The 27,503-nt window shown below is 43.4% G+C and overlaps 1 protein-coding gene across 1 annotated transcript in view; it reads left to right on the top strand.

Annotated features, from left to right (window-relative positions):
- Positions 1–208: 208 nt before the first annotated feature.
- The window catches only part of nlgn2a (neuroligin 2a), a gene marked incomplete at both ends in the record, with an annotated part of 207,520 nt that continues 180,225 nt past the window's right edge, over positions 209–27,503 (top strand). Inside the window, 1 exon segment of the mRNA XM_083789203.1 lies at positions 209–749. Within this exon segment, the coding sequence (XP_083645329.1) occupies positions 209–749 (541 nt within the window).

Below are 27,503 nucleotides of genomic sequence, written 5' to 3'. Positions count from 1 at the left end.
AAAGGTTTAGACCGTACCTTCAACTCAGCCTGAGCCACCCACCCACCACTCGTCTTAAGACTTTGAGCCGCTTCGTATTTCTCTTGTATAAGAGCACTAAAGCTTTGCTGCTGTAAACCTGGTTTCCCGTCGTCGTTCACGCCACCCGTGAACCGTGGTTTGGCCCCTCGACACATTAGGACTAACCCGACAGGTCGGAACTACAGTCATGTACCTCCTCCCTCTTCCTGTGTGTAAACGAGCTGGGCGGGGCCTGTCGCCCAGGCCGCCGCCCCCCCACAGCAGCGTCATTGTGACCCACCACAGGCGCGGTGGTGGCGCTGCAGTGTGCCTGCTGGGCCTCATGGCGCTGCTCCTCAGCCTGGGCACGGCCGGGGCTCAGAAGCCGGACCCCACGTCCTCCAACAACAAGCACCCCACGGTGACCACCAACTACGGCAAGCTGCGCGGCGTCAAGAAGGACCTCAACAACGAGATCCTGGGCCCCGTGGAGCAGTACCTGGGCGTGCCGTACGCCACGGCGCCCATCGGCGACCGGCGCTTCCAGCCGCCGGAGGCGCCGGGCTCCTGGCAGGAGGCGCGCAACGCCACAGCCTTCGCGCCCGTCTGCCCGCAGAACGTGCACGGCGTGCTGCCGGAGATCATGCTGCCCGTGTGGTTCACGGACAACCTGGACGCAGCGGCGGGCTACATCCAGAACCAGAGCGAGGACTGCCTCTACCTCAACGTCTACGTGCCCACCGAGGACGGTGAGTTGGGGGAGGGGAGGGGAGGGGAGGGGGCTCTTCTTTGACCCATTCAGACCTGGGAACGATTCTGCAAATGTCTTCTAAATCCTGACGGTCTTCTTGGAAAAAGCCATGTTTTTCTATACAGTATGTCAGTCACTTTCAAACACTTTCACGTCACTTTCCACGATTCTTCAAAAACAGCAGACCTACAAGCTCGTAGCGCTATGAGCTTGTAGATCTGCTATTTTTCAATAGCTAAAGCATAGCACCATTTTGACCTGGGAACGATTCTGCAAATGTCTTCTAAATCCTGACGGTTTTCTTGAAAAAGCTATGTTTTTCTATGTCAGTCGTTCTCAAACACTTTCACGTCACTTTTCACGATTCTTCAAAAAATAGCAGACCTACAAGCTCGTAGCGCCACTCGGTGGCGCGCTATGAGCTTGTATAGATCTGCTATTTTTCAATAGCTAAAGCATTACATAATGCAACACCAAAAGGGGTTCCCGCCCACTGGTTCTCACACCGTTTCATGTCAACCACCCCCAAATTGACACATTAGCCCACGGACCCATTTGAAAATAATATGCCAGTGACCCCTATAGGAGAAGATTTTCAAAGACCCCCCAATGGCATTTCTCTCTAATCAATGTTAATTTAACTCTTGAGTTTCAGACCCATAAGGGTCCATTTGGTTCCTGAGGACTGAGACCAGATTCTACAAAATGTTGTCTTCTAAATCATGAAAAAAATGTGGTTCTCAAACTATTTCAAGGACCCAAAAGATGTATTTGGCCGCCGACCCCCCCCCCCCCCCCCATCTGAAAATATGTTGTTCCATATTCAGAATATAGTGGTTTAACTTTTGTTTTAACCAAAATATGTATATCACTTATAGTGTTAAGTCCTTAAGCGGTGGTAATAGCACTGCTGTCATACAAAGAACCCGTTCAGCTCATCCATGTATACTGTATGTCGCCTTAAAGCAGTGCTTCTCAAACATTTTGATTTCGAGGACCTCCGTATAACTCTGAGAGTGTGTATACCCATTTGGTGAGTTTCCACCGTAAGAAATATCTTTCTAGTCGCTTGGAAGCACTGGCCAACGTTGGTTTGGTTTGGGCCTCAGCTGGGCTTTCCCACCTAGAGCGAAGACACCAAGGTGACGGAATGATTTGTTGGCGTCCCCCCTCTCGATGTCCCATAGGAACCCATTTTGAAAACCACTGCTTTAGGTTCTTCAGCTTAATTAAGCAGCTCTAATAGTGCTATATATGACACCTTAAAGGTGCTATATATAGCACCTTTAAGGTGCTATCATAGCACATTTAACGTGCTATTATAGTTTAGGAAATTCCATATGATTATACCAGCCACTTTTAGTGCTATTTAGCACTGTCTTAGTGTGAATGTTCACGATGTGGCGTTACAGGAACGCCCATGGGATCACTGAGTCAGTGAAAAGTGAAGAAAAAAAGACACACACACACACACACACACACACACACACACACACACACACACACACACACAGTCAATGTACTAGCTCACAACATGCTCTGTTGCGATGCGACAGGTTGTGAGCTTGACATTGGTTATTATTGCTATTTTTGTCTGTACGTGCAGAGGACTGCCTTAAACAGTATATGCAAAATATTCCACCACGATTCACCAAAGGTTTCTATTGCCCTGTTCCCGTTTGACCGGCCATTCACAGTGTTATAAAACACAAGGACAAAAGGGGCTTCCAGGCACTTCTATGACAGAAGGATTGGATGACGTTTGACTTTTCTTATATTTTTCACCATCAAGAACCCTCCTTAGTTGGTTCGTCTATATACAGTATGCACCGTAGGCTTTTAGGTGTATAATAAAAGAGAAATATCTCCTTTTACATTTTTCCCCCCTGCAGGTAAAAGAAAATCACCCTTCACCCACCATACCTCTTTCCTTCCCTAGGGTCTTATATAATAAAAGTAAGGAATGTGTGAGCTTTGCAGGTTGATTTGCCACTTTGTCATAAAACCAGACTTTTACTTAAAAGGAGTTTTCATACGCATGAAAGCTTCACTGTGGACTTCCTTGTCTGATCCCGGAATGATGCGAAGCCAATTTTTGTTCTGAAACGACCACTCAGTCCGATGATGTTTACACACTGTGTCTTTTTATTGGATCAACAGGTGAACTTTCCGGAGGTTTGGCCTACATAAGGGGCAAAGCCTATTGCACATATAAGATTGTTATAATTGTACTTGACCTTGCTGCTTACTGACACCACGGCGCAAGCTGCCCTGCATACCATCCACTGAGGTCGTCCGATAAATGTATCAACATCTCTGTAAAGCATTATGTTATACTTAAGCTATTGAAAAACAGCAGATTTACAAGTTCATAGCGCGCCACCGAGTGGCGCGCTATGAACTTGTAGGTCTGCTATTTTTGAAAATATGAGTGAAAGTATACCACATGCATGAGACCTCTCCTTCCACCCTATCATTTATATGTTTGGTCAAGCTCTCCGGTGTCGAGCACCCGAAAAACTGTTTTTTTTTTACCAGTGCTTCGACACTATCATGTGTTTCCAGTTTCCACCAACCATCTTGTCTTTTCGACACCTTTCAAAAGTGACTGTGTATACCCAGGCTGTTTTAGCCCTCACATTTCAACACCCCCCACCCCCCCTCAACACCCCACCTCCCTTCTCATGTGCAGCTACTGGCGCACAAACAACGTGCCATTCCATACAGTGTGTATACCATGGGTCTAATACCACGAAGATTCTTCCCACACTGGTTTTGTTGTGCTTCTTTTGTGTGAACCCACGAGCGTACGTACGCGTGTGCAGGAAAGGGGTGTAAAACACCCCCCACACACACAGCACAGTGTGTGTGGCTGCTGTTAAAGTATTTGCTGGTTTCTTGGGTATTTTTTTGTTTTTGTTTTTGCTCCCACACATTCACGCACGCACGCGCGCGCGCACGCGCACACACACACACGCACACGCACACGCACGGACACGGTGACACATGCAGGTTAGGGAGTTGTATAGATGCTCTTCACATGCTCTCTTTGTATAGTGGACGGTACAGTGTTACAGTCATAGTCCTTGAACAGAATTTGACCTTCAGTCTGCGACCAAACACAACAGTGTCATTACCTGATTCCTGTCCTGATTCCCTGTGTGTCTGTCCTGATTCCCTGTGTGTCTGTCTGTCTGTCTGTCTGTCTGTCTGTCTGTCTGTCTGTCTGTCTGTCTGTCTGTCTGTCTGTCTGTCTGTCTGTCTGTCTGTCTGTCTGTCTGTCTGTCTGTCTGTCTGTCTGTCTGTCTGTCTGTCTGTCTGTCTGTGTGCGTGCGTGCGTGCGTGCGTGCACAGCAGCACACTGGCCATGTAATGTTTGTTTCTATAGCTCTTCTTCCCCCTTATTCTTTCCATACCCATCGGGCGCCATCTTGCATGTGTCCAGCTAAGTCCAAATGAAAGGAGGGGTTAAGGAGAGGACACACACACACACACACACACACTTGTGCACATTGCAATGCATACAAATAATAAGCCTGCACCTTATAATCCCCAGTGTTTGCCTCCACTGGGCCGAAGGCCTGGGGAGAGAGTGTTATGCATACGGTATCACAGACACTATACTCTGCCTATATATATATATATATATATATATATGGACATTTTAGCCTATGCTGTAGTAAAATGTTGCTCAATTTCTCCTCCTCTCCACTCGGTTCTCCATCGCTCTCTCTCTCTCTCTCTCTCTCTCTCTCTCTCTCTCTCTCTCTCTCTCTCTCTCTCTCTCTCTCTCGCTTGTCTTTTTTCCTTATTCTTTGACCTTTCAAACATTCAACAGTGCATATTTCTGCCTCTCCTAAGGCATCCTTTCCGATTGTCCTCAAAAGCCCCCTCCCCCTCTCTCTCAATTTTAGTAGATTCGTCTCCGAAAATTACTTCTTCTTAATGCAGCGTAAAAGGAGGGAAACTGGGACATTCCGTCTGGAATGTGTGTATGTGGTTGTGGTGGTTGTTGTGCAGATAAACAAATGCAGTAACGCTTTCTGTGTCTCTAATAAATGTTTGAAGTACTAACCCTGCATGCGTCATCAAATCGGTTCTCTCCATTAACCCATTTAGACCTGAGCTCCATTCTACTGAATTATTCCACTGCCTTCTAAATCCTGACAGTTTTCTGAATGTTTCTATATGTCAGTCAAACATTTTCATGTTCAAGGACCACCGAAAATATATTTAGTTGAAAAAATGTTGTTCCACGGACCCTCCAGAAGCAAAGATTTGACTTAAAAACGTTCGCTCTGAAAGAACATAATATTCAAAGATTTGCGCCACATTTTCGCGATTTTTCAAAAATAGCAGACCTACAAGCTCGTAGCTTGTAGATCTGCTATTTTCCAATAGCTAAAGTATAACATAATGCTTATAAAACACCAAAAGGGGTTCCCGCCCAGGATGGGTTAAATAATTATTTAATAAGTAATCGTGCTGCTACTGTATAAATGCCATAATTGGAAGGAGGAATGAAATAAATGAGTCGCAGGTTAATGTACTGGTGGTTAACATTATTAACCCATTTTGGGCTGGAACCCCTTTTGGTGTTAAAGCATTATGTTATACTTTAGCTATTGAAAAATAGCAGATCTACAAGCTCATAGCGCGCCACTCGGTGGGTGAACTTGTAGGTCTGCTATTTTTGAAAAATCGTAAAAATGTGCCTCAAATCTTTTAATATACTGTATTCTTTCAGAGTTTCAGTTTTTAACTCAAATCTTTGCTTCTGGTGGGTCCCTGGAACAACATATTTTCAGATGGGGGTTGGCTGCCAATTACAGATAATCTTTGGGGTCCCAAAACCCCTGATACAGAAACATTTTTTTTCAGAAAAAATGACGTCAGGCCAAAATGGGTTAATACCTGATCAGTGCAGTAGTTTGTATCATGGATGCCCGGGCTATGATGAATATTTCACCGTTCCCTTTTTAATATAGGCCTTCAAGGACGTCGCCGCCGTCGTCCTCGTTCTTAACCCATTCTGACCTGAGATCAGATTAAAAAAAAGTCTTCTGCATCCTGACAGTTTTCCATTCTGACCCGAGATCAGATTCTAAAAATGTCTTCTACGTCAGTCGCTCTTCGATTTTTCAAAAATAGCAGACCTTCAAGCTCGTAGCTATGAGCTTGTAGATCTGCTATTTTTCAATAGCTAAAGCATAACATGATGCTAACACCGTTCCCGTTCAGAATGGGTTAATTCCTCTTCTTTCAAGCTCCATCACGAACAGACGTCCAATCAATTTCTCTTCCCAGACTTTAGCTTTGTCGTCCATATAGTCTAAATTATTCAACGGACACATTTATTATTGAAACTTGCCGATTACTTTACCCTTCTCCTCTGCAACTAAGCAAAGTATATAGCTCTTTCACAGCACTACTACATTTGCAAATAAAATTGTAGTTACGTAGTTTTAAACATCCATTATTGATTACCCCACCCCCCGCAAATCACTCTGGCATGACCAGGAGATAACTGACTGTACGACTGAATAGTTAAGGGTCGTTCCACACAAGCACTATAACCAGCTACTTTAATCCATTTTGACCTGGGAACGATTCTACAAATGTCTTCTCTAAATCCTGACAGTTTTCTGAAAAAACCTATGTTTCTGTGTCATTGCTGCTCAACCTTTTTCACCCCCAAAAATGATATGAATTTGGCCGCCGACCCCCGTCTGAAAATATGTTGTTCCAGGGACCCCCCCCCCACACCCAGAAGCAAATATTTGAGTTAAAAACGTCCGCTCTGAAAGAATATATATATATTCAAAAGATTTGCGCCACATTTTCAAGATTTAAAAAAAATAGCAGACCTACAAGCTCGTAGCGCGCCACTCGGTGGCGCGCTATGAGCTTGTAGATCTGCTATTTTTCAATAGCTAAAGCATAACATAATGTTTAAAACACCAAAAGGTGGTTCTCGCCCAAAATGGCTTAACTACCGTGTAACTACTGTTATACTGCACCCGATAGGGTCGACCACAACACAACCAACCATCCATCCAGCCACAGCCCCTCCAATTGATTTTCAAAATACATATTTTATAGTTATAGGTATTGTGGTTGTGGTGTGGAGGACCCTTTAGGAAGGCAGGCAGTAATTGCCGTTGCGCTGCCTCTCAATTACCTACCATTCCCCGCGTGAAGTGAAGTGAAGTGGAGACACATCATGGCATCACCTCGTCAATACTCGGGAACAATTACCGGGTCTCGGTGCGATGCTGTTAAGTGTCCTTTTACACTTCCTCTGTGTCCCCCTAGGCATGTTTGCCACAATCCCCCAGGGCGGAATAAAGGCAGTGTCAGTCTCCAGGTAGCCCTTGGGAGTTTTCATATACCCAGGGGCGGGTTGCCCTCCTTTTTTTTGTTGCTGAAAACAAACTGTAATAGAGTGTCTTCTATAGGTGAAAGAGCATGCCACTAATTGAGAACATTATTTCCACCTGTGCTGATTAGCAAGATCCCCTGCAGCCTGTTGTATAGCCTCTGAGTGTGCTGTGTGTGTTGAGCTCTGCTTTGAGAGTCACCAAGTAAAGACCTGTGTTTGGATGCTCTCCTGTGCGAGAGGGGGGGTTGGGTTGGGTGGCGGGGAAAGGTTCTGCCAGTTCACCCCGGCTGAGATGACATAAATCATAGCGGAGAGGTTTTTATCTGTCTCTCCTGCTGCACAGTCATGGCAGATCGATGGAGACGACCGCTCTCCCCCGGGGGGCCTATTCAGATGAACCGCAGGCCAGCGCCCTCCCCCCCCCCCCCCCCCCCCGGCTTCACCCGGACAGGGTTGGACCGCGACACCGGACACCCACCCTGATCTCGGATCGGATCTGATCTCGGATCAGATCCTAGACCATCGGTTTTTCCGGACGGAAGGTTATTTTCTTTGCGGTGTATATGGCACTGGCTCTTCTTTCCTGCATGGTTGTTTTAAACAAATTGAGTTCCCCTCTCAACTCTGTACAATAATATACAGTACACAATTCTGAAAAATATATGTTTCTGTGTCAGTCGTTCTTCGGTTTAAAAAAAAAAAATAGCAGACCTACAAGCTCGTAGCGCGCCACTCGGTGGCGCGCTATGAGCTTGTAGATCTGCTATTTTTCAATAGCTAAAGCGTAACATAATGCTAAACACCAAAATGGATTTAACGTGGTAATAACTGTAACAAACCGCCAGTTAAGCAGCCAGTTGGGTTCAATTAGCTTGGACTTCTGAGCGGGGAGAGAGACAACCACCCTGCACACACTAGCGCTGCGCTGCGGGCGACTCCCCCCAACGCAAGAAGGGGGCGGAGGAGGAGGGGGGGGGGGGGGGGGGGGTTGGGGTAGGGGTAGGGGGGGAATGGGGGGGCTTATAAATTATTCCGTCCGATACATCATCCATCTCTACACATCAAACTCAAAGCGCTCTCTCCGACCCAGAGCCCTGTTCTGCAATATTTCAATTTTTCTATCAAGCGCAGCTGCTGCTCGATGCTAAAGCAATAACGACACGGCTCAGGCTGCGCCGCCGCCACCGTCGGTGTCGAGCAGCGCGGGGCGGGCGGGTGGGGTGTGTGTGTGTGTGTGTGTGTGTGAGAGAGAGAGAGAGAGAGAGATGCCAGCAGTGAAGAAAATATCAGATGTGATAGTATAACTACATTTTAAATTCTACTACTTTTCTACTACGAAAACCTGCATCTCTCGTCCGTCCGTCCGTCCGTCCGTCCGTCCGTCCGTCCCTCCCTCCGTCAGTTCCTCCCTCCCTCCGTCAGTTAGTTAGTCACCCCACGCCTCCATATATGGTCACGCCTCGTGACACGTTACACCACTATATATATATGGCCATCTCCATAATATGTATAGATCACGACACGGACCTCAACAGCAACTCTATATACATTTGACCTCAAACCCTTATAGAGCTCCATATATGGAGCTGACCTGTTCTGACATTCCATTATGTTTGATCTGACCTCATCGAACCCTGTATACACTCAAGACATGCTCCATATACAGTATATGGCCTGCAGTACAGAAGATTCCATATGTTGATCTGACCCCCCCCCCCCCCCCCCCCATCATGCCAAAGCGCCAGTGCTCGCTTATCACCCCTCAGGGCGTCTTATACTGCTATATAGTATTATAGTTAGGTCTATACGTACTACAGTTCTGAGGTGCTGTACTTGAGTATATCTTTTAACCCGTTCTGACCTGAGATCAGATTAATACGAGGCTTCCACTGGACACACACTGGTCTGATTAACCCATTCTGACCTGAGATCAGATTCTTAAAAATGTCAGTCGTTCTTCGATTTTTCAAAAATAGCAGACCTACAAGCTCGTAGCGCGCCACTCGGTGGCACGCTACGAGCTTGTAGATCTGCTATTTTTCAATAGCTAAAGCATAACATGATGCTAACACCAAAATGGGTGCCCGTTCAGAATGGGTTAACACGTTAGGCATCAGAGAGAGAGAGAGAGAGAGACTTTGATGACAGAGTAAACCTTGATAATTGTGCATAATATCTGTGTTATGTTTTCGAGCTGGCGCAGCTTTTCAAGTACAGTACGAGTACAGTACGGGGTCCTCCGTGGCTCACACATCAGGGGAGAATATCCACTGGCAGTGCGCACACACGCTGCAGTGCGCACGGCACGCACGTGCACAAAATACCCTTTTGATGCGAGCGTGTGAACAAAAGCATATATAGAAGGCGAGAGAAAGGGAGCCCTGCACTAGAAAGGTTACTAAAAAAAAAACGAAATATCCCCAAAGGGAACATAAAAAAGCATTGAGAAGAAAGGGCTGTATGGCGTTATAGCGCCACGACGTCGAACAAGCTTTGGTGGTATAGTCAGTGGTGGCAAAAGTATCGATACTGCAATGCAGAACTACTCCGTTATACAAGTCCCGTATTAAAAATGTACTCAAGTAAAAGTACAAAAGTACATCGGCATCAAAACGTACTTAAAGTAGGCCTTTACTAAAAGTTCAAAATGTGTGCAAATGTGTGAAAATAGCCAATCGCAATGCGTCGCGTCGTATTGGAAATTGGAAATGCTCAAGTGAAGTGTAAAAGTGGTAGTTATGTAAGAGTTGGTGATGGGAGCTCACGGAGACAATCTTTGCTTTAACTGACTCACTTTGCGAGGTGTTTCTGCGACAGGTGTTTCTCTGCGAGGTGTTTCAGACGGGCTCCATTTTGAGGCATCACACGTGCAGTGAGAGGGCGTCGAGTCGAAGGGAATCACGTAGAACACGAGCAACAACGAGCCTCGTTGTAGACAGCTTTTATTATTCTCACCTGAATGAACACCTGACCGCACTGCTAATGAGCGTTAACACTCCGTGTCAGCCTCCCGCATTGTGTAATGCAACACCTATAATAATATTTCCATTTCGGAAAGGGTAACGGGATATTAACGTAACTAAGCAGTCGGAAAAGAAGGTTCACTGTGTTCTGTCACACACGACGCAGCACGGCTATATGGATATAGCAGTGGAGATAATTAAAAATCAAATGGCATCTGTACTGAACTCGATGCTACCTTGTTATGTGTACCATTATGTAGCAAAACAACCATCCATTCATCCATGCAGGGCTCATGTACTGTACCGTACCCAGCCCTGACGAGGAGTGTTGAAGGTAGCCGGGGAAAGGTTGCCTGGCAACCATCCTAGTGCAGTGAAAAACACTTCCTGTATGATCAGCATCATCAGTGCGTACTATACTATACTGTATGTCAAAGAGCACATCCGTGTGTCTTTTCCACTAAAGACTCTGAATGAGGGAATTATAGCAAAGGGCTCAGTTGCTGCTATTTATAGCTTGTGAGCCAGATAGAGTGAGGGGGGGGGGGGGGGGGAGAGAGAGAGAGAGAGAGAGCAGAATTGGATAGGTTTTGGGGGTGGATGCGTGTGTGTGAGGGTAGATAGTTTTTTGTTCTTCTGTTAAGCGCGCGTGTGTGGCACAGCGTGCGTTCGCTCATATTAACCCATTTTGGGTGGGAACCTCTTTTGGTGTTTTAAACATTATGTTATACTTTAGCTATTGGAAAATAGCTTGTACAGTAGGTCTGCTATTTTTGAAAAGTCGTGAAAATGGGGCGCAAATCTTTGAATATATATTTCAGAGCGAACATTTTTAACAAAAATATTGGCTTCTGGGGGCTCCCTGGAACTACATATTTTGAGATGGTGGTCCGTGGCCCAATAGAGATAATTCTGGGGGTCCTTGACATGAAAAAGGTTGAGCACCACTGACATAGAAACATAGGTTTTTCAGATTTTTTTTTAACGATTTAGAAGTCTTTTTTTAATCGACCGCAGTCCAAAATGGATTAATCACGTGATCCCTGTGCTCCCCTCTTCCGCCTCGCTGCTGCACGGTTTTGTCGCAACCGTGCAGGTCGTCTGTTCTATAGACTTTACCCCCGTGTGCCTCTGTCTCTCTCTCTCTGCTTCCTCTCTTCAAGCCTTGCCGCACTTTTCATCACAGCTCTCTCTTCCCTTCCACCATCCCCTCCATGCTCTAGTACCCCCACACCCCCCTTATTTGCCTCTCTTCTCGGGCCAAACGTCCCCCTGCTTTTTGGTGACATTCCTCCAGTCCTGCCTGTGTGTGCCGTAGGATGAGGAGCAGTGAAGGCAGAAATGAGATCTGGCCTCGGTCTGTTTGAATGATCGTCAGGGTGATTTACACTTGGTTGCGTTATGGCAGCCATGTGTGAGCTTGTAAATGTTCTTTTTTTTTGGGAGGGTTTGGTTGCGACACGGCATGCAACAATCATCGTCGTACTACAGTAGTGTCACACAAAAGTCGCAAGAATAGCCTCAGGTCCCAGGCTTACTTATCTGCGAAAAGAAAAGCCTGGTCACAACGTAAGGCAGAGAAGCTATTGGTGGACGTATCCTCCAGAATATCTGTCAGATGTATTTCCCCCGGATAAGATATTTTCCCGACCAATCACAACACTTTTTTTCATTCGCAGAGAATGTAAGCTGATTTGCAAAGCATGAACGTCATTTCCTTGGGCAATACCTTGCTAAAATCCAGCGGCCAATTCAGCCCTATACATTTCGGCCATTTGAAAGTAGCTGATCTGTAGATATGCTACAAAAGAATTGTATACATTTGAAAACGTGGAAATGGGACATGATTCTGCACAACAGTATACTTTTACATTTTGAAACTAATACCTTTGTACTTTTACCCAAGTACATTTTGAACGGCAGACTTGTAACAAAGGATTTTTACATTACAGTATGATTCCTTTACATGAGTAAGAAATGTGAGGCCTATACTGTCCACCACTTGCTGTTACCGGCCTGCAAACGGCTTCATCTGTATTCCAGTGTTGTTTTTGGCAGCAAATTTCTATTTTAGTTTTAGTCATAGTCTCTTGAATAGTTTTCACTTAGTTTTAGTCACATTTTAGTCACCTGGAATGTATTAGTGTTAGTCGACTGAATGTCATAAGATTTTAGTCGACTAAATCTACAGGTGATCTAGTCGACTAAAATGTATTTTGGTGGGCCTTGTTGCCATCATAATGACTTATTTTACACTTGCTGAAAATAGCCGATCTACAAGCTCACAGCGCGACGCGTTGTGAGCTTGTAGATCTGCTATTTTCAGCATGCAACCAAGTGTAAAATGACTTATACTGGATCTCTCGTCCACTAGTCCCCTTCCTAACATTTTAGTCTAGTTTTTTGTCAGTATATTTAGACTTAGTTTTAGTCAGCATAGTTTTCATTTAGTTTCCATTTAGTTTTCTTCAGTGGAAAAAGGTAGTCGAACATTTTTCGTCTTAGTTTTAGTCGACGAAAACGACACTGCTGTATGCGGTGCATACAGACGCTGCTCCTGGCTCCACAACCAACCAAATATTCACACAACATCCTCAACGTCATGATTATTCTCTCCACGGCAGCTGTGCGTGTCCACATTCTCGCCGGCTCACTTTAGAACAAAGCATCCGTCAGCTCTGGACTCTCACACATGAATTCAATTTAGGCTTAATATGAACGTGAGTGACTTATTTTTTTACAGCTTAGCGCTTAGAACAGGCTTGTCTGTCTAGAACAGTGATTCTCAGCCCTTTTTCATTTCACGGATCCTCAAGTTTGATGTGGACGGAACGGAACCCCATTTGACCATGTTTTATTTCCGTGGACTCCAATCTAAGATCTGTACAATCCGGTGGTGGAAAGTAACACAGTATACACTTAAAGGAGAATTCCATGCTAGAAGGCTTTCTTACCTTTATTTGTAGTTGTTACGTCCCCACCAAAGAGGTCCAGGTGTTATTTTGTGCAAAAGTGCATTATTGGCTATTTCCCCTACCATATAAGCCCTCAATGGGGGTTGGGTTTTTGTGCTAATTCGCTTATTTCGAAATAAGTATTAAAGTGTGCCGCTTGGGATACTATTTACATTATGAATTGAGGATATATACAAAAAATAAAATAAAAAATAAAAATAAGCGAATTAGCACACCCCATAGCCCCATTCAATTCAATGCAATTCATTGAGGGGAATGAAATAGCCAATAATGCGCTTTTGCACAAAACAACACCTGGTCCTTTTTGGTGGGGGACGTAACAACTACAAATAAAGGTAAGAAAACCTTCTAGTATGGAATTCTCCTTTAAGTACTGTGCTTGAGTACACTTTTGAGGTATTTGTGCTATATATATTTCCAATACTTTACTTCATACCACTGTATCTCGGTTTTTGTCCAAAAGTCCAAATTGAAGACATTTTCTTTCAATTTGCATTTTAAGTCGTATAGGCTATAGACGCCTTAACAGACGACGTCACACTGATAATCAACAGCATGCGCATGCATAACGGCAGCAGAAGAACACCACCTCTCATAAGATGCAATGGAAAAGTTCTAACTGCACTCACGTGTACAAAATGCCCCATCAAACGTTCAGATGCTGTTTTTCTCCCAGTGTGGAGGAAGAACAATTAGGATTTTTATTGTGAAATAAATGAAATATATAATCCCTATGGTTTCTGTTGTTTGAACAATAATAGCAATTCAAAACAGTTGTCCTCAAAAGCACACCTCCAGTCGCCGTCATGAGAACGGGAGGTGTGCTCATGATCACGGCAGCAGAGCCTGTTTGTCCACGGCTGCACACACACCTGCAGCCCATCAAGTATAATTTATGCAGAGGCAAGGAAGCAACCAAGGTGCTCAGGAGGTGTGCAGGTATAAAAATAGTAAAATAGTAAAAAGTTGCTCCTGGGATCAATGGGGATAACACATCGATATAGAACAAAGCGGAGATCCGGACAATTTTCACAAGTGTCCTCTTTTCCTTTTTTTCTACTTAACGATTGCCTGATTGTTCCTATGTAATAACAATGTAAATGAGTTGAACCACACGATCTTGCTTCTAAGTGGTTAATTGCAATTGCTGGACTGGTCCCCCACCTGTCTCCAGCCCTATTTAATGAGTTTGTTGCTTTGATCTCCACTTTGTTCTATATCGAAGTATAATTTATGCTTCGTCCCGCAATGGTGTCGCGCACGCAGACCTCTACACTCACAACAGTCGTATCCGCGATGCGATGTGAGCTTGTATATCAGCTGTTCTCTGTGCGCAACACTGTTGGGCTTTGAAGTATAAATGTCTCCCAGGGTGCACCTCACTAGCCAACTCACAATAGGAGGTTGAATAGAATGAAACCAGCGCTCCCCAAAACAACAGGTTCGTAGATCTGTTGGGAATTGATTACATGAAACAGTCACCCGTTGCGCCCAGTCCCAATGTCTGTAAACAATTAATTGGTCTATTAAATTAGCCTATACTGTATGTTGGGGGATTGAAGCCAGTTAGCCAGATAACTGCTAATTAATTTAGCGTGTTACAGCCATTTTACGTAATTGCACAACGAAGCCATGCTGTTTGTTATTAGAATGTGTTTTCTTGTGATTGGACCAAAAGGGACGAAGCCTTCAGCGGCATGGTGTCTAACTCGGCAGGAAATGTTGACGGATATAGTTTTGTAACCCAGCTACTTGTATATAGATGTTATTCAGGTGAAATGTTGACGGATATAGTTTTGTAACCCAGCTACTTGTATATAGATGTTATTCAGGTGAAATGTTGACAGATATAGTTTTGTAACCCAGCTACTTGTATATAGATGTTATTCAGGTGAAATGTTGACAGATATAGTTGTGTAACCCAGCTACTTGTATATAGATGTTATTCAGGGGAAATGTTGACGGATATAGTTGTGTAACCCAGCTACTTGTATATAGATGTTATTCAGGTGAAATGTTGACAGATATAGTTTTGTAACCCAGCTACTTGTATAGATGTTATTCAGGTGAAATGTTGACAGATATAGTTTTGTAACCCAGCTACTTGTATATAGATGTTATTCAGGTGAAATGTTGACGTATAGTTTTGTAACCCAGCTACTTGTATATAGATGTTATTCAGGTGAAATGTTGACGTATAGTTTTGTAACCCAGCTACTTGTATATAGATGTTATTCAGGTGAAATGTTGACAGATATAGTTTTGTAACCCAGCTACTTGTATATAGATGTTATTCAGGTGAAATGTTGACAGATATAGTTTTGTAACTCAGCTACTTGTATATAGATGTTATTCAGGTGAAATGTTGACGGATATAGTTTTGTAACCCAGCTACTTGTATATAGATGTTATTCAGGTGAAATGTTGACGGATATAGTTTTGTAACCCAGCTACTTGTATATAGATGTTATTCAGGTGAAATGTTGACAGATATAGTTTTGTAACCCAGCTACTTGTATATAGATGTTATTCAGGTGAAATGTTGACAGATATAGTTGTGTAACCCAGCTACTTGTATATAGATGTTATTCAGGGGAAATGTTGACGGATATAGTTGTGTAACCCAGCTACTTGTATATAGATGTTATTCAGGTGAAATGTTGACAGATATAGTTTTGTAACCCAGCTACTTGTATATAGATGTTATTCAGGTGAAATGTTGACAGATATAGTTTTGTAACCCAGCTACTTGTATAGATGTTATTCAGGTGAAATGTTGACAGATATAGTTTTGTAACCCAGCTACTTGTATATAGATGTTATTCAGGTGAAATGTTGACGTATAGTTTTGTAACCCAGCTACTTGTATATAGATGTTATTCAGGTGAAATGTTGACGTATAGTTTTGTAACCCAGCTACTTGTATATAGATGTTATTCAGGTGAAATGTTGACAGATATAGTTTTGTAACCCAGCTACTTGTATATAGATGTTATTCAGGTGAAATGTTGACAGATATAGTTTTGTAACCCAGCTACTTGTATATAGATGTTATTCAGGTGAAATGTTGACGGATAGTTTTGTAACCCAGCTACTTGTATATAGATGTTATTCAGGTGAAATGTTGACAGATATAGTTTTGTAACCCAGCTACTTGTATATAGATGTTATTCAGGTGAAATGTTGACGTATAGTTTTGTAACCCAGCTACTTGTATATAGATGTTATTCAGGGGAAATGTTGACGGATAGTTGTGTAACCCAGCTACTTGTATATAGATGTTATTCAGGGGAAATGTTGACAGATATAGTTGTGTAACCCAGCTACTTGTATATAGATGTTATTCAGGGGAAATGTTGACAGATATAGTTTTGTAACCCAGCTACTTGTATATAGATGTTATTCAGGTGAAATGTTGACAGATATAGTTTTGTAACTCAGCTACTTGTATATAGATGTTATTCTGGTGAAATGTTGACGGATAGTTTTGTAACCCAGCTACTTGTATATAGATGTTATTCAGGTGAAATGTTGACAGATATAGTTGTGTAACCCAGCTACTTGTATATAGATGTTATTCAGGTGAAATGTTGACAGATATAGTTTTGTAACCCAGCTACTTGTATATAGATGTTATTCAGGTGAAATGTTGACGTATAGTTTTGTAACCCAGCTACTTGTATATAGATGTTATTCAGGGGAAATGTTGACGGATAGTTGTGTAACCCAGCTACTTGTATATAGATGTTATTCAGGGGAAATGTTGACAGATATAGTTGTGTAACCCAGCTACTTGTATATAGATGTTATTCAGGGGAAATGTTGACAGATATAGTTTTGTAACCCAGCTACTTGTATATAGATGTTATTCAGGTGAAATGTTGACAGATATAGTTTTGTAACCCAGCTACTTGTATATAGATGTTATTCAGGTGAAATGTTGAAGGATATAGTTTTGTAACCCAGCTACTTGTATATAGATGTTATTCAGGTGAAATGTTGACGGATATAGTTTTGTAACCCAGCTACTTGTATATAGATGTTATTCAGGTGAAATGTTGACAGATATAGTTTTGTAACCCAGCTACTTGTATATAGATGTTATTCAGGTGAAATGTTGACGTATAGTTTTGTAACCCAGCTACTTGTATAGATGTTATTCAGGTGAAATGTTGACAGATATAGTTTTGTAACCCAGCTACTTGTATATAGATGTTATTCAGGTGAAATGTTGACGTATAGTTTTGTAACCCAGCTACTTGTATATAGATGTTATTCAGGTGAAATGTTGACAGATATAGTTTTGTAACCCAGCTACTTGTATATAGATGTTATTCAGGTGAAATGTTGACGGATATAGTTTTGTAACCCAGCTACTTGTATATAGATGTTATTCAGGGGAAATGTTGACGTGTAGTTGTGTAACCCAGCTACTTGTATATAGATGTTATTCAGGGGAAATGTTGACGTATAGTTTTGTAACCCAGCTACTTGTATATAGATGTTATTCAGGTGAAATGTTGACGGATATAGTTTTGTAACCCAGCTACTTGTATATAGATGTTATTCAGGGGAAATGTTGACGTGTAGTTGTGTAACCCAGCTACTTGTATATAGATGTTATTCAGGGGAAATGTTGACGTATAGTTTTGTAACCCAGCTACTTGTATATATATGTTATTCAGGTGAAATGTTGACAGATATAGTTTTGTAACCCAGCTACTTGTATAGATGTTATTCAGGTGAAATGTTGACAGATATAGTTTTGTAACCCAGCTACTTGTATATAGATGTTATTCAGGTGAAATGTTGACGTATAGTTTTGTAACCCAGCTACTTGTATATAGATGTTATTCAGGTGAAATGTTGACAGATATAGTTTTGTAACCCAGCTACTTGTATATAGATGTTATTCAGGTGAAATGTTGACAGATATAGTTTTGTAACTCAGCTACTTGTATATAGATGTTATTCAGGTGAAATGTTGACGGATAGTTTTGTAACCCAGCTACTTGTATATAGATGTTATTCAGGTGAAATGTTGACGGATATAGTTCTGTAACCCAGCTACTTGTATATAGATGTTATTCAGGTGAAATGTTGACAGATATAGTTGTGTAACCCAGCTACTTGTATATAGATGTTATTCAGGTGAAATGTTGACAGATATAGTTTTGTAACCCAGCTACTTGTATATAGATGTTATTCAGGTGAAATGTTGACGTATAGTTTTGTAACCCAGCTACTTGTATATAGATGTTATTCGGGGGAAATGTTGACGGATAGTTGTGTAACCCAGCTACTTGTATATAGATGTTATTCAGGGGAAATGTTGACAGATATAGTTGTGTAACCCAGCTACTTGTATATAGATGTTATTCAGGGGAAATGTTGACAGATATAGTTTTGTAACCCAGCTACTTGTATATAGATGTTATTCAGGTGAAATGTTGACAGATATAGTTTTGTAACCCAGCTACTTGTATAGATGTTATTCAGGTGAAATGTTGACAGATATAGTTTTGTAACCCAGCTACTTGTATATAGATGTTATTCAGGTGAAATGTTGACGTATAGTTTTGTAACCCAGCTACTTGTATATAGATGTTATTCAGGTGAAATGTTGACGTATAGTTTTGTAACCCAGCTACTTGTATATAGATGTTATTCAGGTGAAATGTTGACGTATAGTTGTGTAACCCAGCTACTTGTATATAGATGTTATTCAGGTGAAATGTTGACAGATATAGTTTTGTAACCCAGCTACTTGTATATAGATGTTATTCAGGTGAAATGTTGACGGATATAGTTTTGTAACCCAGCTACTTGTATATAGATGTTATTCAGGTGAAATGTTGACGGATATAGTTTTGTAACTCAGCTACTTGTATATAGATGTTATTCAGGTGAAATGTTGACGGATAGTTTTGTAACCCAGCTACTTGTATATAGATGTTATTCAGGTGAAATGTTGACAGATATAGTTGTGTAACCCAGCTACTTGTATATAGATGTTATTCAGGTGAAATGTTGACAGATATAGTTTTGTAACCCAGCTACTTGTATATAGATGTTATTCAGGTGAAATGTTGACGTATAGTTTTGTAACCCAGCTACTTGTATATAGATGTTATTCAGGGGAAATGTTGACGGATAGTTGTGTAACCCAGCTACTTGTATATAGATGTTATTCAGGTGAAATGTTGATGTATAGTTTTGTAACCCAGCTACTTGTATATACCGGTAGATGTTATTCAGGTGATCTTGTGATCTTGAGACGGAAGATCAAAAAGCCAGCATACAGCGAAAGCGGGATTCAAGTCCCTCTGGGATTAGTAAGCCATGATTGTGTTGCTGCCGGGCAGAAACCTGTTATCTCCTCATGTTTTTATAGTACCGCATACTACCGCGAGATTGTATAGATTGGCTATTTTTGTGATTTAGAATTTTATCAAATTGAAAGTGTATGTGAGTTTTTATGAATATTGAACTAATGATAAACTTGTATTAAACAGCTTGTGACTAAATAATAATATTGGATCCATTGGAACACAGGTCATTTTTTTGCCAGGTGCTTCAAAAGCGCCTGGACTACATTTGCACCCACCACTACTGACAACCGTAAAGGCGACTTTAGTGACGACCTAGTCCTAGCAACCTTACTAGCGTCCTGATTGGCTGCCTCCTAAGCCAATGATATAGTCTGAACGGCATAAAAACCCATACTCTGAGCGCCGCAATGCTGAGCGAGTGGCAACGGAAGCTAATGTTATGAGCTAACTGAAACTAGACGCTAGAGGACAACCAACAAAAGAACGTCGGAAACTAACGAAAACGCTACAAGAGCGTGTTGCACCTGGCAGCTATATTTTTCCATTTTCTGTACAGTTTTGTACATACAGTACAAGGTTTCCACCTGACGGCAACGATTTGACTCCAGGCCAGCTGTGGTAGCACGAGTGTGCCCGTGCATGTGCTCACAAGTATTCTCGTGCTGCTGTTTTCACACGTACACTCGCACGGTCATGCAGGCGCGAATAATGCACTGTGTGGAAAGACACACGGCAACAACACACATGCACCCACTGCTCCTTCCACGTGCCTTACATGTACTTATCCGCACGGGGTTGGTCAGCTTGTTTTTCTCTCTCTCTCTCGTTTTCTCACACTCTTCCCCTGCCTTTCTCTTTCCCTCGCACACGCTCTCTATCTCTCTCTCTCTCGTTCTCTTTTTCAATGCGGCTCAAAAGGGCTGTCTCTTCAGAGCTCCTGAAGCCGAAGTGACTAGTGGTGCTGAATGCAAATTATTCTCCCCCAACACACACACACACACACACACAAAACACAGCGTTCCCTTTGCCAGGGCCCGATGCACACAGTGCCTCCCAGAACGCTGAATAGGAAGGGCAGAGAGAGAGAGAGAGAGACAGAGAGAGAGAGGGAGAATCCAAGATTAACAAAGGGAGGGACGGAGGTATAGATAGATAGAGAGAGCTAGAGGTTATCCAGAGGTAAGGCTTCCTCCAATGTAAGAGCATTATTATAGAAGTAAGTCAACGTGGAGCAGCAGGAGTTTTTACAGTCGCAGGCAGCGCTATATATACGCCTTTAAGCTTTGATGTGGTATTAATGACCTGACCGCTGTGTTAATCAATGTTACCGTGGCCCGGCCCGTTCCGCACGGCACCGCGTAGACACAACGCTGACTGATCGTTTTGCCACTTAAACCTTCGCCCTGCATCAATTGTATTCTGTCTGTTTTTGGCCAAATGTTCATTGATTTACGCGGAATTTTCGCCTAATTTCTCTAGTGGCCACAACAGAGACAACCACAGTAATGTGTCTTTCTTTTGTATAGCCACACACAAACACATTGAGGTCTCCACACACACACGCACGCACATGTGCGCGCGCGATCCAATTATGCATTTGTGCGAGTTAATGCGCTATAACTAAAATATACAGCACGCATGCAGATCCCCCATTTCCATATATGATCACGGGGGTGTTCAATCTAAATTTATGAACCCGAACACCATTTCTCCAGAAATTACAAACAAGCAAGCGGAAACAAATATTGTGGCGAGGAAAACGTCTCCCAGCAGCTGTTTGGTGCTGGTCCACTGGCAATGAGCCGCATGCGGTCCTGTTGCGGAGAGGGGGGGGGGGGGGTGCGATGGGGGCCCGTGGTAATTTTACAGGGATGTGAGCACATTTTCTGGTTCATAACCGGCCGAGCTCCGCGATGAATTAAAGCCCATTTGGATGGAAAAGATCAATCAAAACGTTTCCGCCCACTAGTTCGCTATACCCTCGTTGGTTTCCCAGCTGTGTGAGCGAGCTGTCCAACGTCACAGATAGAGATTGAAGCGCCCATATACGGTCATTAAGACCAGGACGACATGTGTTTTCTGTGTGTGAGCCAAAGCTGCCGGCTAAAAGTTATTTCCCACGAGTTATATAGTTTCACTTTTAACAGGAGTTAGAGGTTTTTCCTTTTGGAAGTATAGTGGGACCAATTGGCCCTACAAAAGGAAAGATTTCCTCTCATTTCCGTGACTCAAGCTTCACAGAACACATTTTAGCATGGACTCTCCCTTTTAATTTAAGGCAGTGGTTCTCAAATTGGAGTCCGGGGACCCTCTGCGGGTTACTTGAGGAGGTCTCAAATGGACCCTTACATCTCTGTAACTGAGAGTGAACAGATGCAACCAAATAGACCCTTTGGCGGTTTCTACACTCTTAGAGACACGGCGGTTCTTGAAATTAAGAAAAGCCCACCGATTTAAAGCGTGCATGCAGGCAGATGGAGACAGAAGTGAATGGGTAAAAGACGGTGTGTGTCCCTGGGTCCTCTGACCTAAATTACTCCCAGTGTTCCAGGACGGACGGCACTGACTGGCCATTCAGCTCCGTCAGTATTACATGTAGCAGCGCTGCTGCTTTTCACCCAGACCGGGTTAGTCATGTTCTGCACTGCAGCCTCTTATGAGATGAGAGAGAAGCGTTGCCATGTCTGCTTGTTATAAGTACCCTGCAGACCGGGTTAGTCATGTTCTGCACTGCAGCCTGCAACCCACACGCTCTTATGAGATGAGAGAGAAGTGTTGCCATGTCTGCTTGTTATAAGTACCCAGACCGGGTTAGTCATGTTCTGCACTGCAGCCTGCAGCCAACACGCTCTTATGAGATGAGAGAGAAGTGTTGCCATGTCTGCTTGTTATAAGCCACTTTGGGCTTTTCTGTAAAGTTGCTTGTAAAAACTTTTTCCAATGTTGTTAAGTTTGTTCTCCATCTTTTAATATTTTGTGCAAGGGATACCCATATAGGCTACGATATTAACATTTTTCACTTTTTTCACCCAACATTCTGTTGAAATGTGACTTGTGAGCTTGTAAATCGGTTATTTTCAAATAGCCAATGCATTTGCAGTGCTCTTGACCTGGGTCGCTTCTTTTCACGAACCAGGTTGCTTATTTCTCTCGCAAAATCTGGCAACACTGGAAGAGAGTGTCAGTGAGAGATGAAGAGAGGGAGAGGGGGGGGAGGGAGAGAGTGGGACGGAGGGAGAGAGGGAGGGAGAGAGGGGGGGGGGGGGAGAGTGGGACAGAGGGAGAGAGGGAGGGAGAGAGGGGGGAGAGTGGGACGGAGGGAGAGAGGGAGAGAGGGGGGGGGGGGGGGAGGGAGAGTGGGACGGAGGGAGAGAGGGAGAGGGGAATGGGTCATATCCAAACAGGCTTTGGCGTTAATTCTAAAAGTCCACTCTCCTCAGCTCATCTTCAAAACACATTAGCCTCCTCTGGAGATGGGATGAAACCCACAGCACAGGGCCATAGCAAATACCAATCCAATTATTTTGATTGAATAGTATAGCGTTAGGTTAGACCATAAGATAATTTACCATTAGTGTAATATATTTTCCCCCATAAGAGACCTGAGCCTAATCCATGTATGAAAACATTAAAAAAAAGTTGAAGTTTCAAACAATAGATACTAGTAGCATCAGGAAGGTCCTTGGGGATATATACAGCAAGCAGACATGGCCAAAGGCTTGTACCAACATTAGTACAAAGTACATAAACAAAAGGTGTGTTCCTTTATGGTGTGGATGCTTTATTTTTCTTCTGTTTTGTGTTAGGAAGGAGGGTTAGAAGCAAACATCTCCAGAGACCCATCCGGCAGATGAAATAGTACACGAAATGGCAACAGTACAACCAGGCCTGTCGGCATTTCGATTTCACGCAACGCAACAATCTCTCCACCCTCTTGTTTACTGGCCTTCTGCCTTTCCCTCCCCATCCCCTCCCATCTCCTTCTGCCTTTCCCTCCCCCATCCCCTCCCATCTCCCACGTCAGGCTGGCCCCCTTTCAAAGGTTACCCCGATAAGGAGCGCACTGTAAGGCCCGCACTGACAGAATTGAAAATGTCAAAACGGTTTCAAAAAGTGGACTTTTTCTGAACGTCGACCTCCTAATCTGGAAGATCGGGACGCAAATACAATTCAATTGAGCTTTATTGGCATGAGAAAACATACGTTTACATTGCCAAAGCAGGTGTCAAAATACAATAAAAACTGTTGTGGGAAAGTATACAGTTGGAGGGGGGTACAGCATTTTGTAAATGTCACATTGCATCGTTTTATACATGTCATACAGGGTATAAAGCTTTCAAATGGCTTTTTTTGCATTCAGTTTGGGACAAATACGGTAGCAGCGTTTTTTTCTCAAGACTATTTCACTGGTACAGACCACACATTCAATGGAACGTCGCTTAACAAGGTTTAGCGTTTATTTAGAAAAGAGGTGGAACACGAGAAGGAATGGTAGGAATGAAATGCATAGGAATGAGATGCATGGAATGAGATACGATGCACGAGTGGCTGGTGAAACAGACTGGCATACTCTTCCCTTGATGAAGCGAGGGCGGTGATAGGGCAGAGAGACAGTTGCCATGGCAGCGAGGCCTCTGTGAGTGGCGAGGGTGGAGCTGGCATCAGTGTAACCATGGCAGGTAAATGGTGGAGTTGATTTTATAGCCGTGGAGGAGGTGATTGAGCTCGATACCTGAGGCTTTAGGAATAGAATTAGCGTGGCACGGTGGCGGAGGAGGCCAGCGATCTTGGCTTAAACGCGTGGTCTTCCTACCTGAACATATGTTGTACCAACTCCATTTAACATTCTCGTCCTGGGGAGAACATACTGCGTCTATAGTATATGCATAATACACAGTAAAGCCTGAATTAAGTATGAGAGACTATAAATATATCAGAGGTATATTTGATCGTTTCCGAAGATGTAATTAGTGGCGTGCACATGCATCAAAATGCTGCATTAGTGTTCATTTGGGTTAAATTAACATACAAAAATAAATCAGATTCATACGTGGCTTCCGCGATTGTCGGCTTCCATGAGCTGCTCTTTGGCTCCGACGTGGGAGACACGTGTTCCTGTTTCTCACACTGGAAAGCCGCGAGAAAGCAGGTCTCTCACCACAGAGTGTGTGGAAGCTATGTAGGGGATTGTCACGCCACTGAGGCTGCCAACAGGTCCGGACAACGACAGATGCACACGCAAACATGGCATGCAGTGCACAATCATACAACACGACGTTCACTGACACGCATTCACACACGCACGGCGCACGCACACAGACATGCACACAGATGAGCACATGCTTAATTATTACGTGTGAAAACACTGCACACACGTACAGTTGAACTCCCAGATGCATATGGTGTACAGCAACATACAGTACAGTACTGTAGCACGCATGAACGCACGTTTTCACACAGTAACATTATACTCGAGTAGATAATAAGCGCGCACGTGTGTGTGACTGTGTGTGTGTGTGTGCGTGTGAGCGAGTGGGCACGTGTTTGTGGCCTCACAGAGAGAATAGGTTCTGACCTTCATGCCCACTCTTTCCTCGCTGCTCTCTCTAAATGTCACTTACTCTGTTTCTCTCTCTCTCCCCTCCTGCCCTTCCTGTCTTTCATGTGCAGCGCTCTCTCTATCTCTTGTGTGCTCTCTCTCTCTCTCTCTCTCTCTCTCTCTCTCTCTCTCTCTCTCTCTCTCTCTGTCTCTCTCTCTGTGTGTGTCTCTCTCTCTCTCTCTCTGTCTCTCTCTCTCTCTCTCTCTCTCTCTCTCTCTCTCTTTCCATCCCTCCGTCTGTTGACTCTATTCCCCTGCCTCTCTTTCTCTCTCAATGTCAGCCATGACTGTCTCTTTCTTTATTTTTATTTTATTATTCCTTCCACTGTTGTCCTGTGTGTCTTTGGTTCTCCGGGAGACCCATCTGAAAATATGTTGTGCCAGGGAGGGACCCACATACAAGATTTGCGTTGTTAAGATGTTTAAGATATTCTCCCAAAATATTCATTGCATCTTAATGTGTTGTGAACTGTCACATAATAGCCACGTACAGCATATAGGGCGGTGAAAGTGCCATATGAAGTTATGAACTCATTTGACCCAAAACCCACGGAAACCCAAAGCATGAAGTTCAACAAAAGAACCAAACAAAATAAAATAAACTAGAAAAAGTGCCCTTCTGGGCACAGGTCTCCACCAGGATTCTTCCTCAGCCTAGTGGGAATATGCGTGCACAGTCTCATCGCAATGGGACGCTGCGTTGAGGAGATTTGTACAAAGCGGGCTACTCCTGAAAACTGTAGGAGCCAATCGTGGCCAATCAGGATGGAATATGAGAAATCAAACAAACCTGTCTTGATCACATGACTATGGAGATCATGTGTACCGATTTGCGTGAAATTTGGATAAAATCTGAAGGAGTAATAATAGAAAATGTGTTTTACATATGTCGGCCTCCTGGAGCAGATGTGAAAAATTCCAGACAAAGGTTTTTCCTTGGCCTCTAGGGAGTTGGCATACAAAGTTATCCACAGATCCGCAGTTAGAGGTAAAAACACTTTTCGGCCAGCTATAGCGCCACCTTGAGGCTGAGTTGAAATTGTTCATGTGGCATTTCGTCCTCGGCCTAGTGGGAATGTGGGTGCACAATTTCAGGGAAATCACGCGATGTGTTCATGATTTGCAGCATTTTGTTTGAAACTGAGCACTCCTGTGAACTTTGGAAGCCAATGTTAACCAATCAGGATGGAGTGTGAGAAATCTGAAAGACCCGTTTCGTTGAATGGCTCTAGAGAGACTGTGTACCAATTTGCGTAATGTTTGGACAAAATCTGTAGGTGTACTGTGCAAAAACTTGTTTTGCACAAAGCGGCCTCCTGGTGGCGCTATAACAGGCCGTTCTGGAAAGTTTGGGGCAGAGGTTCATCGTTGGCATCCAGGGAGTATGTGTGCAAAAGTTGGCATCGACCGGGTTAACAGTGGCCGAGATTAGCTGCTCACGGACACACGGACACACGGACGGACGGACACACGGACACACGGACGGACGGACGGACGGACGGACACACGGACGGACGGAGTGCAAAACATACTCTCCCCCCATGCCTTCGGCCTGGTGGAGACAATAAAAGATATAACGGAAAACAAGCAAATAGAACATTAATTTTCACAATACAATATGAAAATACTGTCATACCGGTCAAAATGTACAGTATTAAATGTGTACGTGGTGTGTCGAGATGGTTTGTGTTTTTCTAAGTGTCCCTCATTTTGTGACATGCAGTCACATACTGTGCAGCCAGATGTGCTGCAGGTCCCTCTCCCAACAGAATGAGTTGTTTGTCATTGTCATGCAACTCTTTAAACTTTGGGATCAACAACTCAAATTTATTAAAATATGTGGTTCTTATATTATTATATTTATTACAATTAATTAGAAAATCTAATCTATTAAATTAAATCTATTAATTAGAAAATTAGAATTAATCTCTCTCTCTCTGTCTCTCTCCCCCCCTTCTGCGTTCCTGTTGCTGCTATAAATATCTTGCTTTCTGTGGGAGCACCTGTTATTGTTTGCCTCCTCATCCATCCCCCCCACCACCCTCATTTACTCCTCTGTACCCCCTCTCCCCATATATCCTCCATTCTTCTCTCCTCTCCTCTCTTCCTAATGTTCCATACCCCAGCCAGCCTGCAGACTGCTGTTCAGTTAACACAGCTGTCAGAACCTTCCCCTAAATCATCCGCACGTCCCAGAATCTTCTCCCCTCTGGCTCCCAAAAAGCTGTGGAACAAAGAAACACCTCCCGTTGCAGTTAGAACTGCAGACTCTCCCAATTTTCCTCCTTAACCTATTTTGGGCGGAAACCCCTTTTGGTGTTAGCATTATGTTATACTTTAGCTATTGAAAAATAGCAGATCTACAAGCTCATAGCGCGCCACCGAGTGGCGCGCTACGAGCTTGTAGGTCTGCTATTTTTTGGAAAAAAAGAAGAACGACTGACATAGAAACATAGCTTTTTCAGAAAACTGTCAGGATTTAGAAGATATTTTTAGAATCT

This window comes from Protomyctophum parallelum (assembly GCF_964188405.1).
Source record: "Protomyctophum parallelum genome assembly, chromosome: 18".
In the NCBI taxonomy this organism is placed as follows: Eukaryota; Metazoa; Chordata; class Actinopteri; order Myctophiformes; family Myctophidae; genus Protomyctophum; species Protomyctophum parallelum.
Note: the sequence above shows the minus strand (reverse complement) of the source record. Positions and strands in the feature narration are given on the sequence as shown.